At 40.2% G+C, this 21,900-nt stretch overlaps 2 protein-coding genes across 6 annotated transcripts in view; one reads left to right on the top strand and one right to left on the bottom strand.

Moving 5' to 3' along the window:
* Window positions 1-12,935, top strand: part of OSMR (oncostatin M receptor) — a 62,210-nt gene extending 49,275 nt beyond the window's left edge. For all 3 annotated transcript variants that reach the window (XM_043887565.1, XM_043887567.1, XM_043887566.1), the window contains 8 exons: window positions 1,666-1,888; window positions 4,537-4,716; window positions 5,885-5,989; window positions 7,662-7,838; window positions 8,315-8,482; window positions 9,790-9,871; window positions 10,391-10,463; window positions 10,785-12,935. In XM_043887565.1, coding sequence (XP_043743500.1) covers window positions 1,666-1,888; window positions 4,537-4,716; window positions 5,885-5,989; window positions 7,662-7,838; window positions 8,315-8,482; window positions 9,790-9,871; window positions 10,391-10,463; window positions 10,785-11,360 — 1,584 coding nt within the window. In that variant the 3' untranslated portion in view covers window positions 11,361-12,935. The remainder of the gene's footprint in view (window positions 1-1,665; window positions 1,889-4,536; window positions 4,717-5,884; window positions 5,990-7,661; window positions 7,839-8,314; window positions 8,483-9,789; window positions 9,872-10,390; window positions 10,464-10,784) is intronic.
* A 4,446-nt stretch (window positions 12,936-17,381) lies between these two features.
* Window positions 17,382-21,900, bottom strand: part of RICTOR (RPTOR independent companion of MTOR complex 2) — a 126,800-nt gene continuing 122,281 nt past the window's right edge. For all 3 annotated transcript variants that reach the window (XM_043887183.1, XM_043887185.1, XM_043887186.1), the window contains one exon: window positions 17,382-21,860. In XM_043887183.1, coding sequence (XP_043743118.1) covers window positions 21,786-21,860 — 75 coding nt within the window. In that variant the 3' untranslated portion in view covers window positions 17,382-21,785. The remainder of the gene's footprint in view (window positions 21,861-21,900) is intronic.

Raw genomic sequence — 21,900 nt, 5'->3', positions numbered from 1 at the left:
TTATGAATATTTATATTTGAAAGTTATAAGTCAAGCTAAAAGATTGTGACAGAAATCAATTTAGTCCTTCTGTGTTGACTAACATGCCTTCATGACAACGTGGAAGGCTTGGTTTGTGTCGAGATGGTGGTGGTGGTGATTTAGTCGACAAGTCGTGGCCGACTCTTTTTGATCCCATGGACTGTAGTTCACCAGGCTCCTCTGTCCATGGATTTCCCGGCAAGAATACTGGCTATGCTGTGCTGTGCCTAGTCACTCAGTCGTGTGCGACTTTGCGACCCCATGGACTGTAGCCCTGAAGGTTCCTCTGTCCTTGGGGATTCTCCAGGCAAGAATACTGGAGTGGGCTACCATGCCCTCCTCCAGGGGATCTTCCCAACCCAGGGATCAAACCCAGGTCTCCCACATTGCGGGCAGATTCTTTACCATCTGAGCCACCGGGGACACCCCACTCAGAGCTCTTGAATTCCTCATGTTTAGTGCTAAAGCATGGCCATGCTGGGGGAGCTGGCCCCTAGCCAGAGCCCACCCCACTTTTCTTCCCACCTCCACTCTGGTCCTCCCCATCAGGGGGCTTGTTCACACACGTGTGGATGCGCCAGTCTGTATGGGCAGGTTCTGTCCACACACCCCGAGCCAACAGCTGCCCCAGCCTGATCTCAGGTCTGGGGGTGCACACATCAGGGGGCACTATCTGGCTGGGGGTTCAGGCCTTGGGAGTGGGCTTAAGGTTGTATGTACAGAGAATTCTTTGCAACCTGGAGGATCATCTAAAAGAGGGACCGTGGGCCCTGAGTCTGGGGAAGCACAGCTTGGGGGCCAGGGGGTGACCCAGCTGGTGGAGGGAGGCATTCCAGGAGCCCAGCCCCCTCCTGTCTGGGGTTACTCCTGTCTCCCCTGCTCTACTCACAGTGGTGGTGGTGGTTTAGTTGCTAAGTCGTGTCTGACTCTTGCAACCCCATGGACTACAGCCCGCCAGGCTTCTTTGTCCATGGGATTTCCTAGGAAAGAGTAGTGAAGTGGGGAGCTACTTCCTCCTCCGGTGGATCTTTCCAACCCAGGGATCAAACCTGCATCTCCTGCATTGCAGGCGGAATCTTTACCGACTGAGTCCGTACTCACAAAGTGTGTTTTAATCCAGGCTAAATAACCCCCTTCCTCTCGATTCCTTAACTGGTCACCCTTTGGACATGATAGGACTTCCCTGATGGCTCAGATGGTAAAGTGTCTGCCTACAATGCGGGAGACCTGGGTTCAATCCCTGGGTTGGGAAGATCTCCTGAGAAGGAAATGGCAACCCACTCTAATATTCTTGCCTGGAAAATCCCATGGACAGAGGAGCCTGGTAGGCTACAGCTGATAGGGTCGCAAAGAGTCGGACACGAATGAGCGACTTCACTTTGGACATGATATGTTCCTAAGCTCACCCCCAAATGGTCCTATTCTCTACTCAATTTTAGTTAAAATAGAATGTCTGATTTCAAGTGTGGTTTATTTAGAAGGTTATTTTCTGTCTTAAACTGTTTTAATTTGCTGTGTGTGTGTGTGTGTGTGTGTGTGTGTGTGGATAAGGCAATCAAAGGAGAGAAAAGATGAGAAAGTAATCACGCAAACTCTCATTCAGAGGGAAGCCCATGTTGAAATGATTGTCCATATTTTTTTCAGCCTCTATCAAAAGTGCATACCCACGGGAAGATCCTGTTCTATAATGTAGTTGTAGAAAATCTTGATGAACCATCCAGTTTAGAGGCGCGCTCTGTCCCTGCTCCGGCCAACAGCACAAAAGTAACCCTCAATCAGAGCTCTTACCAGATCCACGTCACAGCTCACAACAGCGTGGGCCCTTCTCCAGCTTCCACAGTTGCCGTTTCTGGACATCCTGGAAATGGTGAGTTTCTTTGGTTTTGTTTTTCTTCTCTAGGAACATGTTGATGGTGGTATTTGGTAGATATGGATACATTGGAAAGCGTAGTTTGGAGAGACAAAAGATGTAGCTGCCAAACACTGTCTGTCATTTTCTTTGGGTCCAGGCATGTTAGTGGGTTTCTGGGACGGTCCTCCTTGGTGTGGGAAGATTTCAGCCATGGCTCAGGACATTTCCCTTCCAGGGATTCTTCCACTGATTTGGGAAGTTATCTCAAGTTTTATTCAAATAAATGCAACACAAACAAATAGTCCTAACAGAGTTAGAGTTGGTATGAACATGCTTTGTGGCTTATGGAATATGAGTTGCATTTCTTATATGGCAAAATATTTTGTCAGTCTTGGCCACAAGGAGAACTAACATCATCTTTCGAAAAGGGCTTTGCCAAAGCTGTGGAATAAATGATGATAACTCTCTAAACACTTAGCCTGTGAAAGTCCAAACAAGGTGGAAATGACCTTACATGTATAATCAATAATGGTGTTACTGTCCTTCCTGGGAGAGCTATGAAAGGAGCTTGGTTGCACTAACCCTGCCCCCAGTGGTACACACTCTGAGACACTGCACACTTGGACACACCCCACAGACATCCTAAATTCATCTGTGAACCTTGCAATGATGTCACCCTTCAGTTACTGCTATAAAAATCGTCAGACCCTGCTTGTGGTGTTATGTCGGGTCGCTTTATACCTGTTATTCAGATTAGGCTTACATTTAGGTTAAATGGGCTAGATTGGAGGGTGTTATTATTTTGTCTTATTTACTTTGGTTAAGAACCATCCAGTGTGTGAAGTAAGAAAAAGAAATTGGGATTGTGCCACAGAAGAAAAACTAAGGAGTTACTTGACATAATCTTTGCTTTTGAAGAACTGTATCAGAGAAGGAAGTGAATGGTTGTATTCTGTCTTTATTAGGAACAGAACAGAAAAGGTGGGCATTTCATTCACTCCTAGGGGAGCTGATAGATAAAAGAACACTACCTCCAGTGAGGCTCAGTTCAAACAACTCTACTAAACACTATTATCCGTTTTGGGGTCTTCCCCATCTGTGGGTTCCTACCCCGTCTTCCTTCCTCATGCCCTGCCTTCAGAACCTACTCCATCCCCTTGTGAGGCTCTTTCCAGCCTTCTGATATGGTCCACATTCTTATGTCTCTAGAGTGGATAAAGTCACTGATGTGCTATGAGACAGACCAAGGATGTTCAGCCAATTCATGCTAAAGTGTGAATGACTGAAAAGATTCCCTTTTTCTTTGCCTTTCCCTTCACTTCTCCAGACATATTTGCAAGGTTAGAGAAGCAGCTTGGTGAGAGTTATGCTTTAAGTTTGGGGTGAAATTATAGTCAATGTGAGTAAGCGGAAAATGTCTGCTTCAACAGGAAAGAGATTAGGGTCTCTGATGAAGAAAGACAGAGAAGCTGTGTGGGTAGGATAGACACAAGCCTTCGTGGGGAATCCTGGACCTCATACTTGGGGCTGCACGTTTGTTTGGATGCTCCCAGCTGGATGATAATTTGGTGCTCTGGAAAATTTAATAGCACTCATCAACATTCAGCTGTAATTAGAATTGCCAGATAAAAGAAAAGATGCCTCATCAAATGTGAATTGCAGAGAAACAAGAAGTACATTTAGAGTATTAAGTCCATCCCATGTCATATTTGCTTGTGCCACACTGGCTGCCTCTCTGAACAGCTGCTTGCAGGCCCAGTCCTTGATCAGAGTCTGCTTTCACTCAACTGACCACCTGGGTCCACTGCCTTCTGAACAGTGGAAGGCTGTGGAATCAGCTGTGGAAACAGAAGTTCTCATCCTTCTAGATCTAGACTGACCTGCATGAAGTCAGCAGAGCTGTAGTCCATTGAGACCATCACCTTTTGTCCAATTGTCAGATGTTAGGAAGACTACCCTGGTGCATAAAATACATTGAGGCAGCATCCTAGGTCATAAGTAGTGTCACATGCTTCCATAATCTGACTGAGTGTGTATGTGAATCATTTTTTCCTTTTTTTCTCTGCAGTCACCTCAGTTTCTACCCCTAACATCTTGGAGACAGGAGTTCATTCCAGGGCAGACAGCATTGTGTGGGGGAATAAGCTGACTTATTCAACAGATAATTTTTGAAAGTAGATCAAGTACCAGACACAGTTCTAGGTCAAAGGTCAACTACTTTTTCAGTTAAAAGGCAGAGCATAAATATTTTAGACATTAATGTAGGCACGACAATCATCATTTTCCAATCTGTGTTCTTTAGCCTTTGTTTTTAACAACACTTTAAAAATCTTAGAACTGTTCTTAGTAAAAACAAGCTTTTGAGGCTTGATTTGTTCCACCAGCAGTCCTGCCTGCTGATCCCTCTTAGGAGCTGATGTTTCTTTGGCTCTCTCAGGACAAGGGACATTTGAGGGGCGGGTGTGAATATTTATTGGGAGTGAGAGGTAGGAAAAACCTGATGAAAACATCCCTCCTGCCTTTATCCTAAGCCCTGTCGCAATTACAGAGGGAAGGTTTGGGCCTGCTAGACACACAGCACTTTCAAGCTTATTTTCTTTAGATACTTTTGCAGAATGTCTGATTAATTAAATGTGAAGCATTGCCCTCTTTGTAACATACAGAAAATGTTGAAGAAGGAAGAGTTAATGGTACAGAGGATGGGTTTCCCATGTCTTGGAAACCCCAATCCAGAAATGCCACAGGTTACGTTGTGGAGTGGTGTGACGGTCCCCAGAACCTGCCCTGTGTTCCCCAGTGGAGAAACCTAGGACCCACCACCACAGGCACAGTCATTAGCTCGGGTAAGAAGAACCTTCTGTATTACCATCTCGCTCCATCCACCTGGTTCAACTAGGATTTCTGGACCATCTCAGATACTCTGTGCTCACTGGTAACTCCAAATCCCGCGTGGGTCTTGGAGTTCAAGTTTTGCAGTGACGTGTCCTAAGTTTTGATCTTTATATTTACTTTGCAGAGCCATCCAGATGTAAGGCTGGATAGGTGTTCATAAGGTTCATGAATTCGTTCTAAACCAGCAGTCTCAAATGAATAGCAAAGGAACTTTGTAACAGTCGTCCTGAGCGCTTTTACAAAGGCAAAGATGTGGATTTGGAAGACACAGGAGTAGAGTTGATGGGAGTTGATTATCAACTCCTTCAGTTTCAATGCAACTTGTGGAGCCTGGTCTCTTGCCCGCCACACTGGGTTTGACTTTTCCAGGTTGCAAGTGTAGCAGTTTAAGGAGCCTAGGTTGGTGACTTGAGCAGTGGGTTAGTGGCGCCATCTGCTGGGCACAAGGTGGAGATGTGGGAATTGTCGGTCCAGAGAGTGATGGAGAAGGAAATGGCAACCCACTAGAGCGTTTTTGCCTGGGAAATCCCACGGACAGCGGACAGAGGAGCCTGATGGGCTACAGTCCATGGGGTTGCTAAAAGTAGGATATGACTCAGCGACTCAGCCACCACCACTCCACCACTTGAGGGTGACTGATGAGGCCCAGTGGGGTCATTCGGGTGGCTGGCGGCAATGAGGAGTCTTCCCTTGTCTTGAGCAGTGTTAGAGGTGTGGGGTGAGGAGAAAGTGAGTTACTGGAAGCAGATCTTCCAGGCGCTTGCCTCTCATGGGCAGAGAAAGGGTGAGTCGCTGACGGGAGATTTAGAGTCAAAAGAGAGTTTTACATGGTTTTCTGGTTCTGGTTGAATTCTGCACCCAGTTTTGTGCACACAGATAAGGGCATTTTGAGAGCTCTTAATTGAGAGGATGATGTAGAAAACAGTCCCCCTTTGTCAGAAATGCTGGAGGATTTCAGGGCTCAGGGGAAGGAGGGAAGATGGTAGAGATGAAGGGCAGAAACTCCGAGGAAGAGGATTTTTTAAGGGGACCCAAATTCATTTTTCATCCTTTTCCTTTTCAGAGGTAAAGAGAATGTCATCCTGTGTTATTGACAATCTGTTGACTTTTCTTCTCTAGGTGCTTTTAGACCAGGGGTTCGCTACAACTTCAGAATTTATGAAATTTCTACAAAAAGGATGGCCCGTTTATTAGAGAAAAAAACTGGCTATTTAGAGGAACTGGGTAAGTTTAAAGCATTTACTGTGTCCATGGGTAGACTTGTTCAGGACAACCCAGAGACTCTCTGCTTCAGCTTTAGGAAAATTACAGCATCTTTCCTAATTTTCAGTGTGCTACTTATTCTGACCATTGGGTTTTTTAAAACATTATTTTTAAATCGTAAACATAAAACATTTTCATTAAAGACAATTCATGAAATGTTATGCAAAAGAAGACAAAACTCTTGCTGATTTTACCACCCAAGGGCACATATCCAGAGTTAATGTTTTGTGTGTGTCCTTTCTCAGTATAGGCATACACTTTTATATAAAAATCAGATCTTACTGTATGCAGTTTTGTAAAGTCCTTTTTGACTCACGTCACTAAGTAATACTTAACTTATCAGTCATTATGACTGCAAACTGCCTCATGGTTTGCATATGGCAAATCACCCATCTTTGGACTTTTAGGATGATTAAAATTTCTTTCAATTAAAAACTATAAAATTCACCCTCAATTTTCTTGCAGTCTCTAATAGTCAATCTCTCTCTTTTTCTTGGCCAAATCCCCTTATGCCTTATCTGACTCACCATCATTTTAGCTGAATCTTTGTCCATTGCTCTGATAATGGTTTTCAAATAAAGTCCTAGAGGTAGAAGACTCGAACCAGAACGTTTGAACTTCTTAAATACAGTTTTTAAGACTTTTGGCAGATATACTGTGAAATTGCTGCCCCTTTCAGACATTGTACTTTAATTCCACCAGCAACGTGGGCAAGTTTTGATCCTCTCGTGTGGTTGCTTATTTAGCTTCTTGGCGTCCAGGGTCTCACACCCGCTGGGAGCTGGGCGGCTGGGTCCTTGGTTACCTTGCATCAATCAGACCAGCTCTCGGTATTCTCCATTGAGTGGGTGCTGTCCCAGACAGGCAGGAGGGGTGTTTCTGTGTGTGTTGGCGGACATAGGCCAGGTGTGCACTAGCCTATGTGCTGAAACAGACTCAGGGCAGCCTCAGAATAAACTCTTCCCACACTTGGACAGGGCCTTCCCAGGTGGTGCTAGTGATGAAGAACCCTCTTATCAAGGCAGGAGACCTAAGAGATGTGGGTTCAATCTCTGAGTCGCGAAGATCCTCTGGAGGAGGGAATGTGGCCCACTCCAGTCTTCTTGCCTGGAGAATCCCATGAACAGAGGAGCCTGGTGAGCTAAGGTCCATAGCGTTGCACATAGTCAGACATGACTGACGCGACTTCACACACACACACCTACACTTGGACAACTGTGTGTTACCACTGCCTGGGAACTAAAGCTCTTCAAAGCCACCCTGACCTCTTCAAACATAACCCTTCCTCCTCCTCCCTTCACCCCACATCAGTTCATTTTCCCAAACACTGTTTAGAATTCAGGCATGGAAAAAAGTCTAGGGAAGCCTTTATTTTCTTTTTTGCTGTGTGACCTTGCACAAGTTATTGAATCTCTCTGGGCATCCATTTCTACTTCTGAGAGAGGCAAGGCTTGAATAAGACGAAGCTTGTTTCTTCCCAGCTCTCAGGAACAAAATCAGAGAAAAAGATAAGAGTCCTTCACTTGGCGTAAGCACCTATAGAGTGGGCTGTGGTTCTACCTTCAGTTTACATGAATGCTCTGAAACTGCTTCCAAATTGTGACTCTTACGTTATTGCAACTTCCTTTCTTAGCTCCTTCATACAACCCTCAAGTGGTCCCGAATAACTTGACCTCCCACTCCTTCACTCTGAGTTGGAAGGATTATCCCACCGAATCTCAAACTGGTTTTATACAAGGGTACTATGTCTACCTGAAATCCAAGGCAGGGGAGAAGTGCCACCGGGGATTTGAAAAGACAGTTCTTCCAGGTGACACTTTTTAGTTGTCTTTTACTCTGTTTACAGTTTCAAGATCTCCTTACTTGAAATAATTGGAAAGGCTGCCAGCCATCTCTGATTGTGTCCAGGCTGATTTCTGTGCTCACATGCTTTAATGATCTGATAGTGTCCTTAAATTAGTAGGGTGGACAGGACGATGGGGGCCAGGATTTTAACCTACTTAAAAACAATGTGGCCCAGTATTTTTAGACGCACTTGAAGTACTCCCAACTCCTTAAGAAAACCTACTACTGCTTAGGAAACTTGCTTGCTAACCTCATTTCCTTTTTTTGACTTTGTTAAAGCTTATCGCAATGTACTCTAAGTAGCTCTGGCAAGCTTGGTTTAGAAATGTTGGCAGTACCAAGTCCACAGAAGTATTAATGCCTGACTGTCTCGCAAGATCTTTATTACACTCTTAATCATTTTTATCTTCTTAAAAAAATTTTTTTTTTAAAAAAAAACAGATAATTCAGTATGTTGCAAATACACAATTGACAACCCGGATCAAAAGACATTTGTCATGAAAGACCTACAGCCAGAATCTGTCTATGAGTTTCTCGTCACTTCTTATACAAGTGCTGGTGAGGGTCCCCTGGATGACTTCAGAAAGGTCACGACTCCGGATGAATACTGTGAGTTTTTCCAAATCAAAACTCTTCTCTCAGGAGTTCCTGGGAAACTGACAAATGACACACACAGTTGTGGACTTTGTCTAGATCAGCAATGTTTAAACCTTTCTTCTCTGTCTTTGTCTGTCTCTTTCTTTCTCTAGATGAAACTCATGAAAGGAAAAAAAAAGTTACACAGAATCCCACAACATATGATAAGAGTGAAGCTAATCTGACTGATCTATGACCTAGAAACTTTCTAAGTCCCAGAACAGTTTGAAAATCACAGATAGCGTATTTTAGTATATCTGAGAAATAAAAGTAGAATAATTACCTAGGTTATGACTTAGGTAATTTTATCAGACCCTAACTAGAAGGGGTGCATTACTCAGTTTTTAATGGGTAATAAAATACCTTGTGGTACTGGAGAAGACTCTTGAGAGTACCTTGGACAGCAAGGAGATCAAACCAGTCAGTCCTAAAGGAAATCAACTTTGAATATTCATTGGAAGGACTGATGTTGAAGCCCCAATATTTTGGCTACCTGATGTGAAGAGCCCACTCATTGGAAACGACCTTGATGCTGGGAAAGATTGAGGGCAGGAGAAGGGGGCGACAGAAGATGAGATGGACATGAGTTTGAGCAAACTCCAGGAGATAGTTAAGGACAGGGAAGCCTGGTGTGCTGCAGTTCATGGGGTCGCAAAGAGTTGGACACGACCTAGTGACTGAACAACGAATAACAAAAATACCTCCAAATTTCAGTGGCATACAGAAATAAATCTGTCTTTTCATGCTCCTGGCTTGGCTGATATAGGTTGAACCAGGTGGGACTCCAAGCTTCAGGCACGTTTAGGTTTGTTCCATGTAGTTTTTTAGTTCCCTAAGGCTCAGGTTGAAGGACAGTGGCTCTGAGGGACCAGCTCTGCTCAGAGTGCATCACAGGAACACAAAAGCAAGCCAACTCTAATGAGCACACTCAACTCAGCTACCAGCGTGACCACTAGTCACCTCCCATTGGTCAAACCAAGTCATGGCTGAGCCTGTACGTCAAGGGGGTGGAGTATACTCATACAGAGAGGGAAGTGAAGAATGGGAAGTAATGATCCATTCTGTCAGGAGAGGAAATGAGTTTGAGCTGCAAGTATTATGGGCAAATGCATCCCTGTGTTGGCTGGTTGGTGTCTCATCACCCTGCTCCCCACCAGTCAGACAGCACTCATAGTGAAATCTTGCACAAATAGAGTTTTGAGAAATAACAGACATGTAAAACTTATTCCTTTGAGGGAAAAGCAGTCACTAAAAACATCCCTTTCTTTTCCCTTCTCCAGCCCATATACTGATATACATCATTCTCCCCATGATTTTCTGCGTTTTGGTCATCATGATCGCCTGCTACCTAAAAAGTCAGTGGTAAGTGTGTGGGGAAGGTTTTATCCAAGAAGAGAGTCAAAGAAAAATCTAGAAAGAAATTTAATAAAATAGAAATCACACTGGATCATATGAGGCAAAGTGCTGGAAAGGAAAGGACAAAGAAGATTTGGTAAAAATATGAAAATTTTTGAATAATCTTATCAATAGATGAGCTGTTGACACATCAACAGATGTATAAACAATACATAAGGAAACTATTTGAAAATATTGCAACACTTGTTTAATAGCAACGGCTAATATTTATATCTCACTTTACCATGTGCTTGGCAATGTTTTCAGTGCTTTACATATAACAACTCACTTAATCTTTCCGACACCATCACTACCATAATGATATCCACTGAACCAGTGAGGAAATTAAAGCCTAGGAAGGTTAAAAAACTTGCTTAAGGTTATAGTTACGGGTGATAAAGCAAGGATTCATCTGACTCCAGGTTTCTCACTCTTAACCATTCCATGCTATTGCAAAATTCAGTGTAATTTTCATTGGTTTTCTAGGTTGAAGGACAAGTGTTATCCTGACATTCCAGACCCTTACAAGAGCAGCGTCCTGTCTTTAATAAAATCCAAGGTAAATTCTGGGATATTCTAGGGATACCATGTACTTGTTAAAGACTAACCCAGGGGTTGCGCTATAATAATCATACATTCTTAGACCTCCTCAGGAAGATATAACAAAGCAACAGCCACCTCTGCTCCCCCAGCCATGAAATGAGTGAACACAGCTTTGACTTCTCTCAGGGGCTATCCTTTGGTTTTCAGCATCATCGCCAGTTAACTTGTGACCAGGATAAAACACACAAAGAAGTGAAGCTCTGAGTGCATTTCACATACTTTATATACTGTGATACACACACACATTATCTTTGCCCATTTTCTATTTCTGTTTCAGGAGAATCCTCATATAACAATAATGAAGGTCAACGACTGTGTTCCAGATGCTATCGAAGTTGTAAACAAGCCCGAAGGGAGTAAGATACAGTTCACAGGCACTAGGAAGTCACCCACAGAAACTAAAGGTACTAAGCCTGCCTATCTTGACCTGCTCCCAACAGAGAAGAACTACTCTGGTCCTGGACCTTGCATCTGTTTTGAGAACTTTACTTATAATCAGGCAGCTTCTGACTTGGGTTATTGTGGACATTTTCCAGTAACCCCTCAAGCCCCACACTGTCAGCTGGGACCACTGACTTCACCTGAAAATTTACTAAAGACACTGGAACAAAACTACATGAACTCCCTGGGAGAAATCCCAGCCGGAGAAGCTAATTTGAATTATGTATCCCAGTTGGCTTCACCCATGTCTGGAGACAAGGAGAGCCCACCAACAAATCCACCAGAGCCCACACTCTGTTCGGAGTATAAAATGCAAATGGCCATTCCCCTGGGTCTTGCCTCCCCTCCCCCAAGTGAGAACAGCAGCCTGTCCTCCACTACCCTTTTAGATCCAGGGGAACACTACCACTAAGCTGAGTACCCACTGCATATCCTTATGCTACACAGACACTAGTAGAAGCATAGCTGGCACTACTCCATCACCAGATACCTCGGGGCTTAATCCCAGTGAATTATCACCACTGGAAGATCTGATTTATGTAATTTCACTAGGTTTCAAAGGTCAGAAGCTATGAAATTTAACATCTGTGCTTGGAGCAGGCTTGCTGTGGAAATGGCAGGATCGTGGCAACAGGCTTACCTTGCTCTTGTGTGTTCCACGTTCACCTTTATGACAGCAGACCTGGCACTTGACATAAGAGACAGACCACATCCACTCAGTATTGGACAGGGTGGCTGTGGTCCTTGAAGTTCAGCTTTTAGCAGGAAAGCATTTCCAGTAAGTTTTTCCACACATTTCATATCTCAAGGGTAAATAAAGGAACTAGATTTCAGGTCACAGAATATTCGTTATGGGAGCATAAATTGTCAATGTTAATTTATTCTGGGTGTATTTAATGAAGTCACATATTTGAGACCAAAACAAGATTTTAGCCTTGCTCTGAAGTGGTGACAGGAGTAAGATGAACTCTTCCTATTAGGCCTTATCTAATAGGTAGGACATACAAATGAACTGATGAGATCCCCACAGTTGTCCTTCTGTTGTTTACCATGGTTAAGGAGTGGGGCTGGCACAGAATCCTGCCTCAGTGTCAAGATTATAGCACTCCTACTTAGTGGACACGTCTTCTACAATTTTTGATGACTACCTCAGAATAGAAGAAAATATGTCATTAATTCCATTCACATTTTATGGTTCATTTGTTTTTTGTTTTTTTCCAAGAACTATGATATATACATGACCTGTTTTCAGTAAGCCTCTTTTGGATTCTCCAGTAGGTTGTCTGGGCCAAGATAACACCTTCACTGTCTCCTTATGTTCCTATGATGGTATAACTGTAAAAGGCTATGTGGAGTGGGCGCTCCTTAATGGCTTGGCAGCAGCTTTGTCTCTTTGAACCAATATATGCAAAGCACCTACCTGTTATATAGCAGTGTTCAGTCATGCCTTCTCTCTGCCCGACAACCCTTAATGTTTACTCACCATATTTCTAAATAAGCGTGATTAGGGGCTCCTTTCTCTTTGCTGTGGTGGAGATGGCACTGCTTGTGCCTCTGGTACAAGTGCCCTGTGTCACACCGTTCCGCACTATGAAGAACAAGAGAGAAGGAGCCACAGCTGAAAGGAAGATGGCTGTTAACTGACCTAAATATACACAAACCAGGACTTCTGCTCATGCTTTTCAGCTTTTTCCTTCCATAGAACTATGCTTTTGGCTGGAATAATGGACTATGTACACCTAACACAGTACAAACAAGTATCTTGATTAGTCTGTTTTTGAGAAGACTTTGGGGCCAGTATTGTCATCATTTAGCCTCTTTGTGTCTGTCATGATGCAATGATAAAAATACATAGAAACATCAATGACAGTGATGATTGATTTGTAAGTAGTATCTTTTGTAAAGGTTTTCTTTAGAAAAATAATTCACAAAACCTTGAAGTCATTTCTGTTGCCGTAAGCCTTAATTAAAATATTTCACCACTGCATTATTTTGTGTTTTCTCTACATCAGTGAATTGAAACTCTTGTAATTATCATTAAGTGATAAATCATGTTCTGAGCTTACTAGAAATGTAAATTCCTAGGTGCCACTCTAAATCTCCCAACCAAAATCTTTGTGGCACAAGGCCTGGAATATATCCCAGGCACTCAGATACACAGTCAACTTTGAGAATCACTGACCTAAGTCAAACAAAGATGTCTTTCTGAAATGTAACAACATGCCAATAGGAAATGGCTGGGTTTATATAACTTTCTCCTTACAGTATCACTATGACTCTAGTTTTGGCTCCAAACATTCCTTTCCCATGTCCACAAATAACCAAATAACAGTATTTAGACTATATGCCACTTAACAGCATTGTTTTAAGAAATGTTATTCAGAAACTTTGAAATTTGTGTCAGAATTACGAGGATTAAAAGAAAAAACCAACTCATGGAGAATTTCAAATAAAGATAGAAGCAGGAGTTTAACAAACCATTATGAACTATCCCTGGTAGCTCAGATGGTAAAGAATTTGCCTGCAATGCAGGAGACCCGGGTTTGATCCTTGGGTTCAGAAGATCCCCTGGAGAAGGGGATAGCAAGCCACTCCACTGTTCTTGCCTGGAGAATCCCATGGACAGAGGAGCTTGGTGGGCTACAGTTCATGGGGTTGGACAAAGAATTGGACACGAATGAGCGACTTAACACTACTACTATGTACTATCATCAACCCCAATAGCCACTAAACCATGGTTGTTTTAGTCCATCCATAGTCTTATTCAGTCTTCCCCTTTGATATGATTTTAAAGCAAATCATGGTTTCATCTGTAAATGTTTTTCTAAATTGGCTTTACTTTTTCTAAAACAGCCATAATACCTTTTTAATAATCACACCTGTGAAAAAACAACCGAATCAAAAAATGGGCAGAAGATCTAAACAGACATTTCTCCAAAGAAGACACAGATGGCCAGAAAGCATATGAAAAGATGCTCAACACTGCTAACTTTCAGAGAAATGCAAATCAAAACTACAATGAGGTTATCACCTCACATCAGTCAGAATGGCCATCATAAAAAAGTCTACAAACAATAAATGCTAGAGGGTATGGAGAAAAGGGAACCATCCCCCCATCACTATTAGTGGGGATGTAAATTGATACAACCACTCTGGAGAGCAGAATGGAGGTTCCCTCATAAACTAGAACTAGAACTACCATGTGCTCGGGCTCCTGCTCAGTCGCTTCAGTTGTGTCTGATTTTTTGGTGCTTAGTAACTTCAGCAGTGTCTGACTCTGCGACCCAAAGGACTGTAGCCCACCAGGCTCCTCTGTCCATGGGATTCTCCAGGCAAGAATACTGGAGTGGGTTGCCATGCCCTCCTTCAGAGGATCTTCCCAATCCGGGTATAAAACTCACATTTGCCTGCATCTCCTGCGTTGCAGGCAGATTCTTTACCCACGGAGCCACCTGGGAAGCACTTGTGATTCAGCAGTTCTAATCCTGGGCATGTATCTGGAGAAAATCATAATTCAGAAAGATACATGCACCCCAATGTTCACTGCAGTACTATTTACAACAGCGAAGACATGGAAGCAACCTAAATGTCCATCAACAGAGGAATGGATAAAGATGTGGTACAGATATGCAATAGAATAAAAAGAATGAAATAATGTCACTTGCAGCAACATAGGCGGACCTAGAAATTGTCATACTAAATGAAGTCAGAGAAAGACAAATATGATATCACTTATATGTGGACTATAAGAAAAAACTGATATGAGTGGATTTATTTACAAAACAAACTCACAGACTTCAAAAACAAACTGATGGTTGCCAAACAGAAAAGGTGGGGGGGATAAATTAGGAGCTTGGGATTAACATAAACACACAACTATATATAAAATAATCAACAGGGACCTACTGTATAGCAGAGGGAACTCTACTCAATATTCTGTTAATAACCTATATGGGAAAAGAATCTGAAAAAGAATGGATATATGTATATCTGAATCACTTAGCTATACACCTGAAAACTAAGGCAATATTGTCAATCAACTCCAATATAAAATAAAAAAATTTAAAAATTAAAAACACATGCAAAACCTAGTTAGTAATATTCCATATCAATATTGGGATATTTTGATGGTGGGCGGAACTGGAAATGACCTACAAATAATGCCTCGGCCTGGTGACTGGTCCTCAGCTGCAGGTAGGTAGATGGGAAGCAGGGAACCTGTCACACAGTTCTAGTATCTAGTAGTCACACAGGGTTAACTAGCATTACAGTGATATTGATATGGAATATTACTAACTAGGTTTTAGATGTGATTTTAATTTAAAAAAATTTTTATATTGGAGTTTATTGACAATATTGTGTTAGTTTTCAGGTGTACAGCTAAGTGATTCAGATATACATATATCCATGGACCTGCTGGAAGTGCCTGCTGACATTCCAACACCTGACCCATACTAAGTCTAGTGAAACTTTCTCCACTAGAATGTCATTTATTAAGAAAATCAGGTTGTATTAGACAATATCAAGTATTTCTTCTAAGAACTCTATGGAGACCAGCTGGCTTTCATCTCAAAGAATTTACAAAACATGCTAAGCATTTTGCATAAAATAGGAATTTTAAAACCTTCAAAGAGGGACTTCCCTGGTGGTTCAGTGGTTGAGATTCCGTGATTCCACTGCTGGGGACGTGGTTCAATCCCAGGTAGGGGAAGCAGGATCCAGCAAGGCATGGCCAAAACATAATGACAGCCTTCAAAAAGATATAACTGAAAATATAAAGCCTTCAAAATTAGTAGTTAAAATAGTATGTACAATAACATATTCCCATTTAAAGGACAGTTATCTTTGTCCTCTAAGCATTAGAGAAAGTTTTCATACATTTTGTTTTTTTTTTTTAATCAATGCAGAATTAGTTGCTATGGTCTGAATGATCACCTCCCTCCCCAAATTCCTACATTGAAATCCTAACACCCAGGGATGATGGTATTAGTAGATGGAGGTCTTTGGGAGGTCACTCTCATGAGTGGGACTGATGTTCTTATAAGAGACACTACAGTTTCCTAGTCCCATCAAGCCATCGAGGACATAAGACAAGAGAAGTTTGGGACGTGAAGAGGGCCCTCACCCAAATATGTTCACGCTCTAATTTCAGATTTTCAGCCAAAGAATTGTGAGAAATAAATTTGTTATTTATAAACTGTCCAGTCTTTGGTATTTTGCTATTGTTGTTCAGTCGCTATGTCCAACTCTTGGCGACCCCATGGACTGCAGCATGCCAGGCTTCCCCTGTCTTTCACTATCTCCCGGAGTACTTTATACACCAGAGAGTTTTAAAAAATGAAACAAACTTTCTGAAGCTCAGCTATATTGTCAGTTTTAAAAATGAGCTGTGTGATGATGATTAAGTGTGCTTTTTAATTTGAGGGCCAACTACATTTTTGTTGAAAAACATATATAGAGAAGGCAATATGAAAATGATACACATAAATATGTTTAAAAACCAAACTATTCAAAATAAATCTATTTCTGAATACATTTTACCACATTCAACCAATGATAACAGACCCTAACTTTGACACTGAATTTTATTCTCCAGGATTGACCATTTATTTCCCTTGTGGTATTTTCTTTTGCCACTAGGTGGCTGTTGGCTAGCTTACCTGATCCAGTTTCTGTGAAAGTGAAAGTCGCTCAGGCATGTCAGACTCTTTGCGACCCCATGGACTCTACAGTCCATGGAGTTCTCCAGGCCAGAATACTGGAACGGGTAGCCTTTCCCTTCTCCAGGGGATATTCCCAACCCAGGGATCGAACCCAGGTCTCCCGCATTGCAGGCAGATTCTTTACCAGCTGAGCCACAAGGGAAAGCTGAGTGAAATCGAATAGCTTACACAGAAAAGTTACCATCATACCATCATTGCTCATCCTATGTATTAATCACTAAAGTCAGAATTGTTCTGAAGATAGACCTACTTTATCAAACCTTTCACAATAACCTGAGATTAAAAAATAATAACTGTAAAGACATTTGATTAGATTATGAAGTATTCAGAAAGTATAAATACCTATTTTAAAACATTTGGGACAAGCCACTACTCATTTGAAAAGACCCTGATGCTGAGAAAGACTGAAGGTGGGAGGAAGGGGATGACAGAGGATGAGATGGTTGGATGGCATCACCGACTCAATGGGCATGAGTCTGAGTAAACTCCGGGAGTTGGTGATAGACAGGGAGGCCTGGCATGCTGCAGTCCATGGGGTCGCAAAGAGTTGGACCGGACAGAGCGACTGAACTGAACTGAACTGTTACTGAACCAGATTCTTATCTGTGGTATCTAAAAGTCACTTTTACCTAGAGTTACATGTAACAGCCTCAGTGGTACATAAATCAGCAATGATGTTTTTAAAATGTGAAATAGAACAATGACACAAGTTTAAGAATTTTTAAGTACATTTTATTAAGAATGTATCCCTTTGATAAGATTATGCTTCAGGAGGCTTTTAATGCCCTTGACATAAACTATACACATTATACAAAAACAAGAAAACCACGAAAAAAAATCAAGGTGAGCAAAACCATTTAGGGACAAACCTTATTTAAATTATACACAACTCAATGAAATATTCTTACGGAAAATATATAAATACTTTTCTTTCTATGTTACAGTTATACAATATAAATCAGATTTCAATGTCTGTTCAGTGACCTACAAACACCAGAACCTCCGAATATGTAGCAGCGTATTACTAAATAAAAAAGAAAAAAATTATGTGGTTAGGGAGCATTAAGTCTGAGATTTTTTTCACAGTCCCTTACCACTTTTCAAAACTAATTTACATCATTTGTTTTACAATGCAGCTTTAGGGTTTCTGACAGGCCAATAATGGAACATTTTTCAACTATCATCTATGAAAGTTTTAAATCTCCCCCCTCCTCTTCCCAAAGACTTTGCATTTTGTGCTAAATCAACCTATTAGTGGCAAAATTACAAGATATACTTTTTTGGCATAAATTATATTTTTCAAATTAAATATTTTATAAAGAAAGTCAAACAAAATGTGCAATTTATGCGTGCAGTGGCATAGCTATCCACCTACGTTACAAAAATACTAAAGGGGAGAAAATCCACATTCATTAAAGAAACCTACTATGAATGAAAACTACCCTGGGAACCTAGAACTAAAAGAAAAAACAAATGCTCCTAGAAAGATTCTCACAGATGTTAATATTGTCTGATAAGCACTGCTATTAATTTTACTGGTATGCTTTTATAATCAAACTCTCACTGTAGTGACAGTCTTGAAATGAAGCTGGTAATAATGTAGTTCCTAAATGGAGAGACAAGGGAGACCTTTCCCAACTGACATTTTGGAAGATCTGAAATGTTCTTTTTATTCCAACAGCTCTTATCAAACTCTCTCAATTAACTTTTTTTCCCTAATTTAATGGATTGTTGAATTTGAGACAAAACTGGAAACATAGGATAAAAGGGGAAAAACCTTACTTCCAAAGGACCTTTCCCAAGGTAGTTTACAAAACTCCTCTCACACAAAATTAGCACCTCACTCTCACCATGCAAAGTAATTGCAGTTATAATTTGGATGACAATTTGATTGCTTTTTATTGCTTAGTGATCTGTGCTTTAATGTGGGGATAAAAGGCATCCTCTGAATGGAATGAAAAAAATTTTTTATATAAATAGCAGTAGACAAGTCTAAATAAGCATTCACACCTCACTGTTGAACACTTTGCATCTGTAATATGCCCTGAAAAACTCAGCCTTAATTACTTCAAGCTCTGGATAAAAGAGCTGAAAACTATTAAAGCCACACCATTTCAAAAGGTCTTATATATATGATGTTAGAGTAACTAGTAAAATAAAGTATATACCTCCAAAGAGCCTCTTTTAATGTCAATGTCTTACAGAATGCCCTTATGCTACCAATATTTATTAGAAAATTTTTTATTAGGGAAAAAAGACTTTTTCCCCCTTCAAATCTACCTAAGCATAAACAGGAAGTAAAAGTATAAGAAATTTTAGACCATGTTTAATTACAAATACTAATTTCTAATTTCCTTATTTATCAGTATTTACTTAGTATGTGAAGCTGAAATCTGTTCTTGAAAAAAATTTCAATTAGAAACAATTCACTTTACAATTAGAAATTCACAGTTTATAACCAGCACAACTGCCCAAATTCCTCCAAATTATTCAATAATTACCAGTAGTACAAATTTATATGGACTAAGATTAATTCTAAAATCTTGAAAAACTACAGTATTGACATTATTTTGGTATTTTATAGTCTGGTAATATCTATTACATATAGATGCTTTTCTCAATTATTTCTATTACCACTGACAACATCCCTAATCTTTTCTGCTATAATTTAACATTTTAAACACCTAAGTAAATCACTTGGCACTGCATGTGAGCATTTTTCATCGTAAAAGTCTACTTTTATACAAATAAGTACTTAAAGAAAACGTATTAGACCTGTCAGTGAAACATGGATAAACCAAATAGCACTATACACTTAATATAGACATCTTTTTTTTAGATTACTGAGAACCACAAAGCTCTGTCTCCCCAAACTAAGTGCTAAAGACAAATATTATGATATATACATACATATCTTTCAAAGTAATAATCCAAAAAACTGTTCAGGCTAATAGTAACAAAGACTTCATTTCAGGATGGATGAGTGAGGTGGGGTCCAGGGATGAAGGTGTGTGTTTGTGTGTGTGTGTGTAACAAAAAAGAATTTACTGTTAACTTTTGAGGGATTAAACCACAGATTTTATACTCTATATTAACTGAGGTAGTGTTTAAAAATGAACGTCTAAAATATGTTAATCCCATTATTAATAAGATTACTACATTACCTCCTTTGGAGTTTTTAACCACTATTTGGTCTAGTATCTCTGACATTTGGTTCTCTGGAAGGTAGTTTCATCATCCAAGACCAAAGACCAAGGTGACAGGCAACGTTCTTAGAAGTACTGTTGACATTTAAATAAACACTTGGGTTCAGTGATAAATTAAAGTTAAAAAAAAAAAGCATCTGTTTTATCTTCAATTGGATTTTATGAAAGAAAATCTGAAGAACCACTTTTTAACATAAGCAGCAGCTTACAGCCCTTATCTGCTTTGTTATAATGTAAGTCGCTACACAGTGCACATAAGAACAATTCACTGAAGTGCAGTCAAAGAGGTGTTACGAAGTGAGATGAAATGCTTCATCTCAATTGGAACTTTCAGTGCCAGTAAAGTAAAAAAAAAGAAAAAGTATCTCTGTGAGTTATGCTTTCTAGTTCACAGGGTTCTTTACAGAGATCTCAAAGGACAAGTCCATTATAAAAAAGAACTGTAATAAGGGAAAATACTAGTCCCCATATTGTGACTGTGTCAGAGCTGATGCCTAACTGTAAAAATGGTCTAAACAAATCAATTAAAAAAGGGTCCTAATCAGTCCAGCTGGATTTTTTTTTCTACTTATATATAGACCTCAAAAAAGATCCTTTCATTTACAAGCATTCTAATGATGATGGCCATGCTTTTTTTATATACAAATTTGCATATATGTTTAATTCCTGTAAAGATTTCCAAATATCTTTAGACATACACAAATTAAACAAACAAATAAAACTTTGCCCTCATCAACTTTAACAACTTCACAAATGTGATAAAGGCAACTACTGTACTCATAAACTCACCTATCACTGCATTTAGTCTGTGCAAAACAAGAACACTGATATAAAAATTAAATTACTGCTGCTTTAAAATTTGGTACTTAAGGCTTTTCACTACAATTTTTAATCATAATAATGTTTCACCAAGGATTTTTTTTTAAATAAACTATGGCTCTTCGTTTCCCATGGAATGTATAAATTATAGGCAACCTTATCTTTTCCTTAAGAGATCCAAGGTGTTATTTAATGCTTTCTTTCACTTTAGGTCTAAATTAATAGTGCTTTGTTCAAGTTCCTGTTAAAATGGTGATGTGGGAAGCTAATGGAAATAGAAGTGCACTGAAAACATATGCATTTTATAAATGAAAAATACTCTGAATTATAAAATAATTTTCTGATTTTAATCAGGAACTGTAGTGAAAAACCTTAATCGGTTCAAATAGCCTATAATAACACATTGCAACAAAACTGAAGAGATGGAAAACAAGTAAGAAATTTTATGTAAGTCTAGTCACATAAAAATAACTTATAAGTCCTGGTTGGTGAGGCTCTTCTTTCGCTTTGAGGTTAAAAACCTCTGAAGTAGTGTTATAAACATGAAGAAAAAAGTGGAAGGGCCAAAGATCCCCTTCTAATACCAGCAGTTACAGAACATCCCATTGTGCTAACAGGATGCAGCCTCAGAGACACTGATTCCTGGCTTCCAAAATTAGTTAACAAACAAGGCATCTTTATATTTACCCTAAAAAAGGAATTCAGAGATAACGGTGTGTAGGGTGCTTCTGCATACCGTACTGTTCCACTGTTATTATGCTCTTAAAATGAAAAATAGAAAACCCATGTAGGTACTCAGTGCTTGGATCTTGCATACAATGGTAACTAAAACTCTTAAAACTGTGGTAATGAATAATGAACCCCCAAAGGGGCTCCACAGAGGGGAGAGGAAGTTGTTTTGGTTAGGGAAGTCCGCAGTTCCAACTGTTCATGTACCAGTAATTGCTGGAACAGCATTTAGAAGATACTCCTGTCTTTGCTGCCCAGTCAGCCGGCTTTTTTGAGGCTTTTAGAAGTCCACAAATATGAATATATATATATGTATATATATATATATAGTCTACATCTATATACATCATAAATATGAGGTCAGGATTCAGCAGATGTATCAACTATAGGTTGCTTTGGTGGTGTTGCCAAGACAGCCTCTGCTTCTTCATGCATCTAGGGAAGAAGTGGTAAATTATTAATGACTTTCTAGTGT

The sequence above is a fragment of the Cervus elaphus genome, chromosome 25, assembly GCF_910594005.1.
Source record: "Cervus elaphus chromosome 25, mCerEla1.1, whole genome shotgun sequence".
NCBI lineage: Eukaryota > Metazoa > Chordata > Mammalia > Artiodactyla > Cervidae > Cervus > Cervus elaphus.
This window is presented reverse-complemented; position numbering and strand designations above follow the sequence as displayed.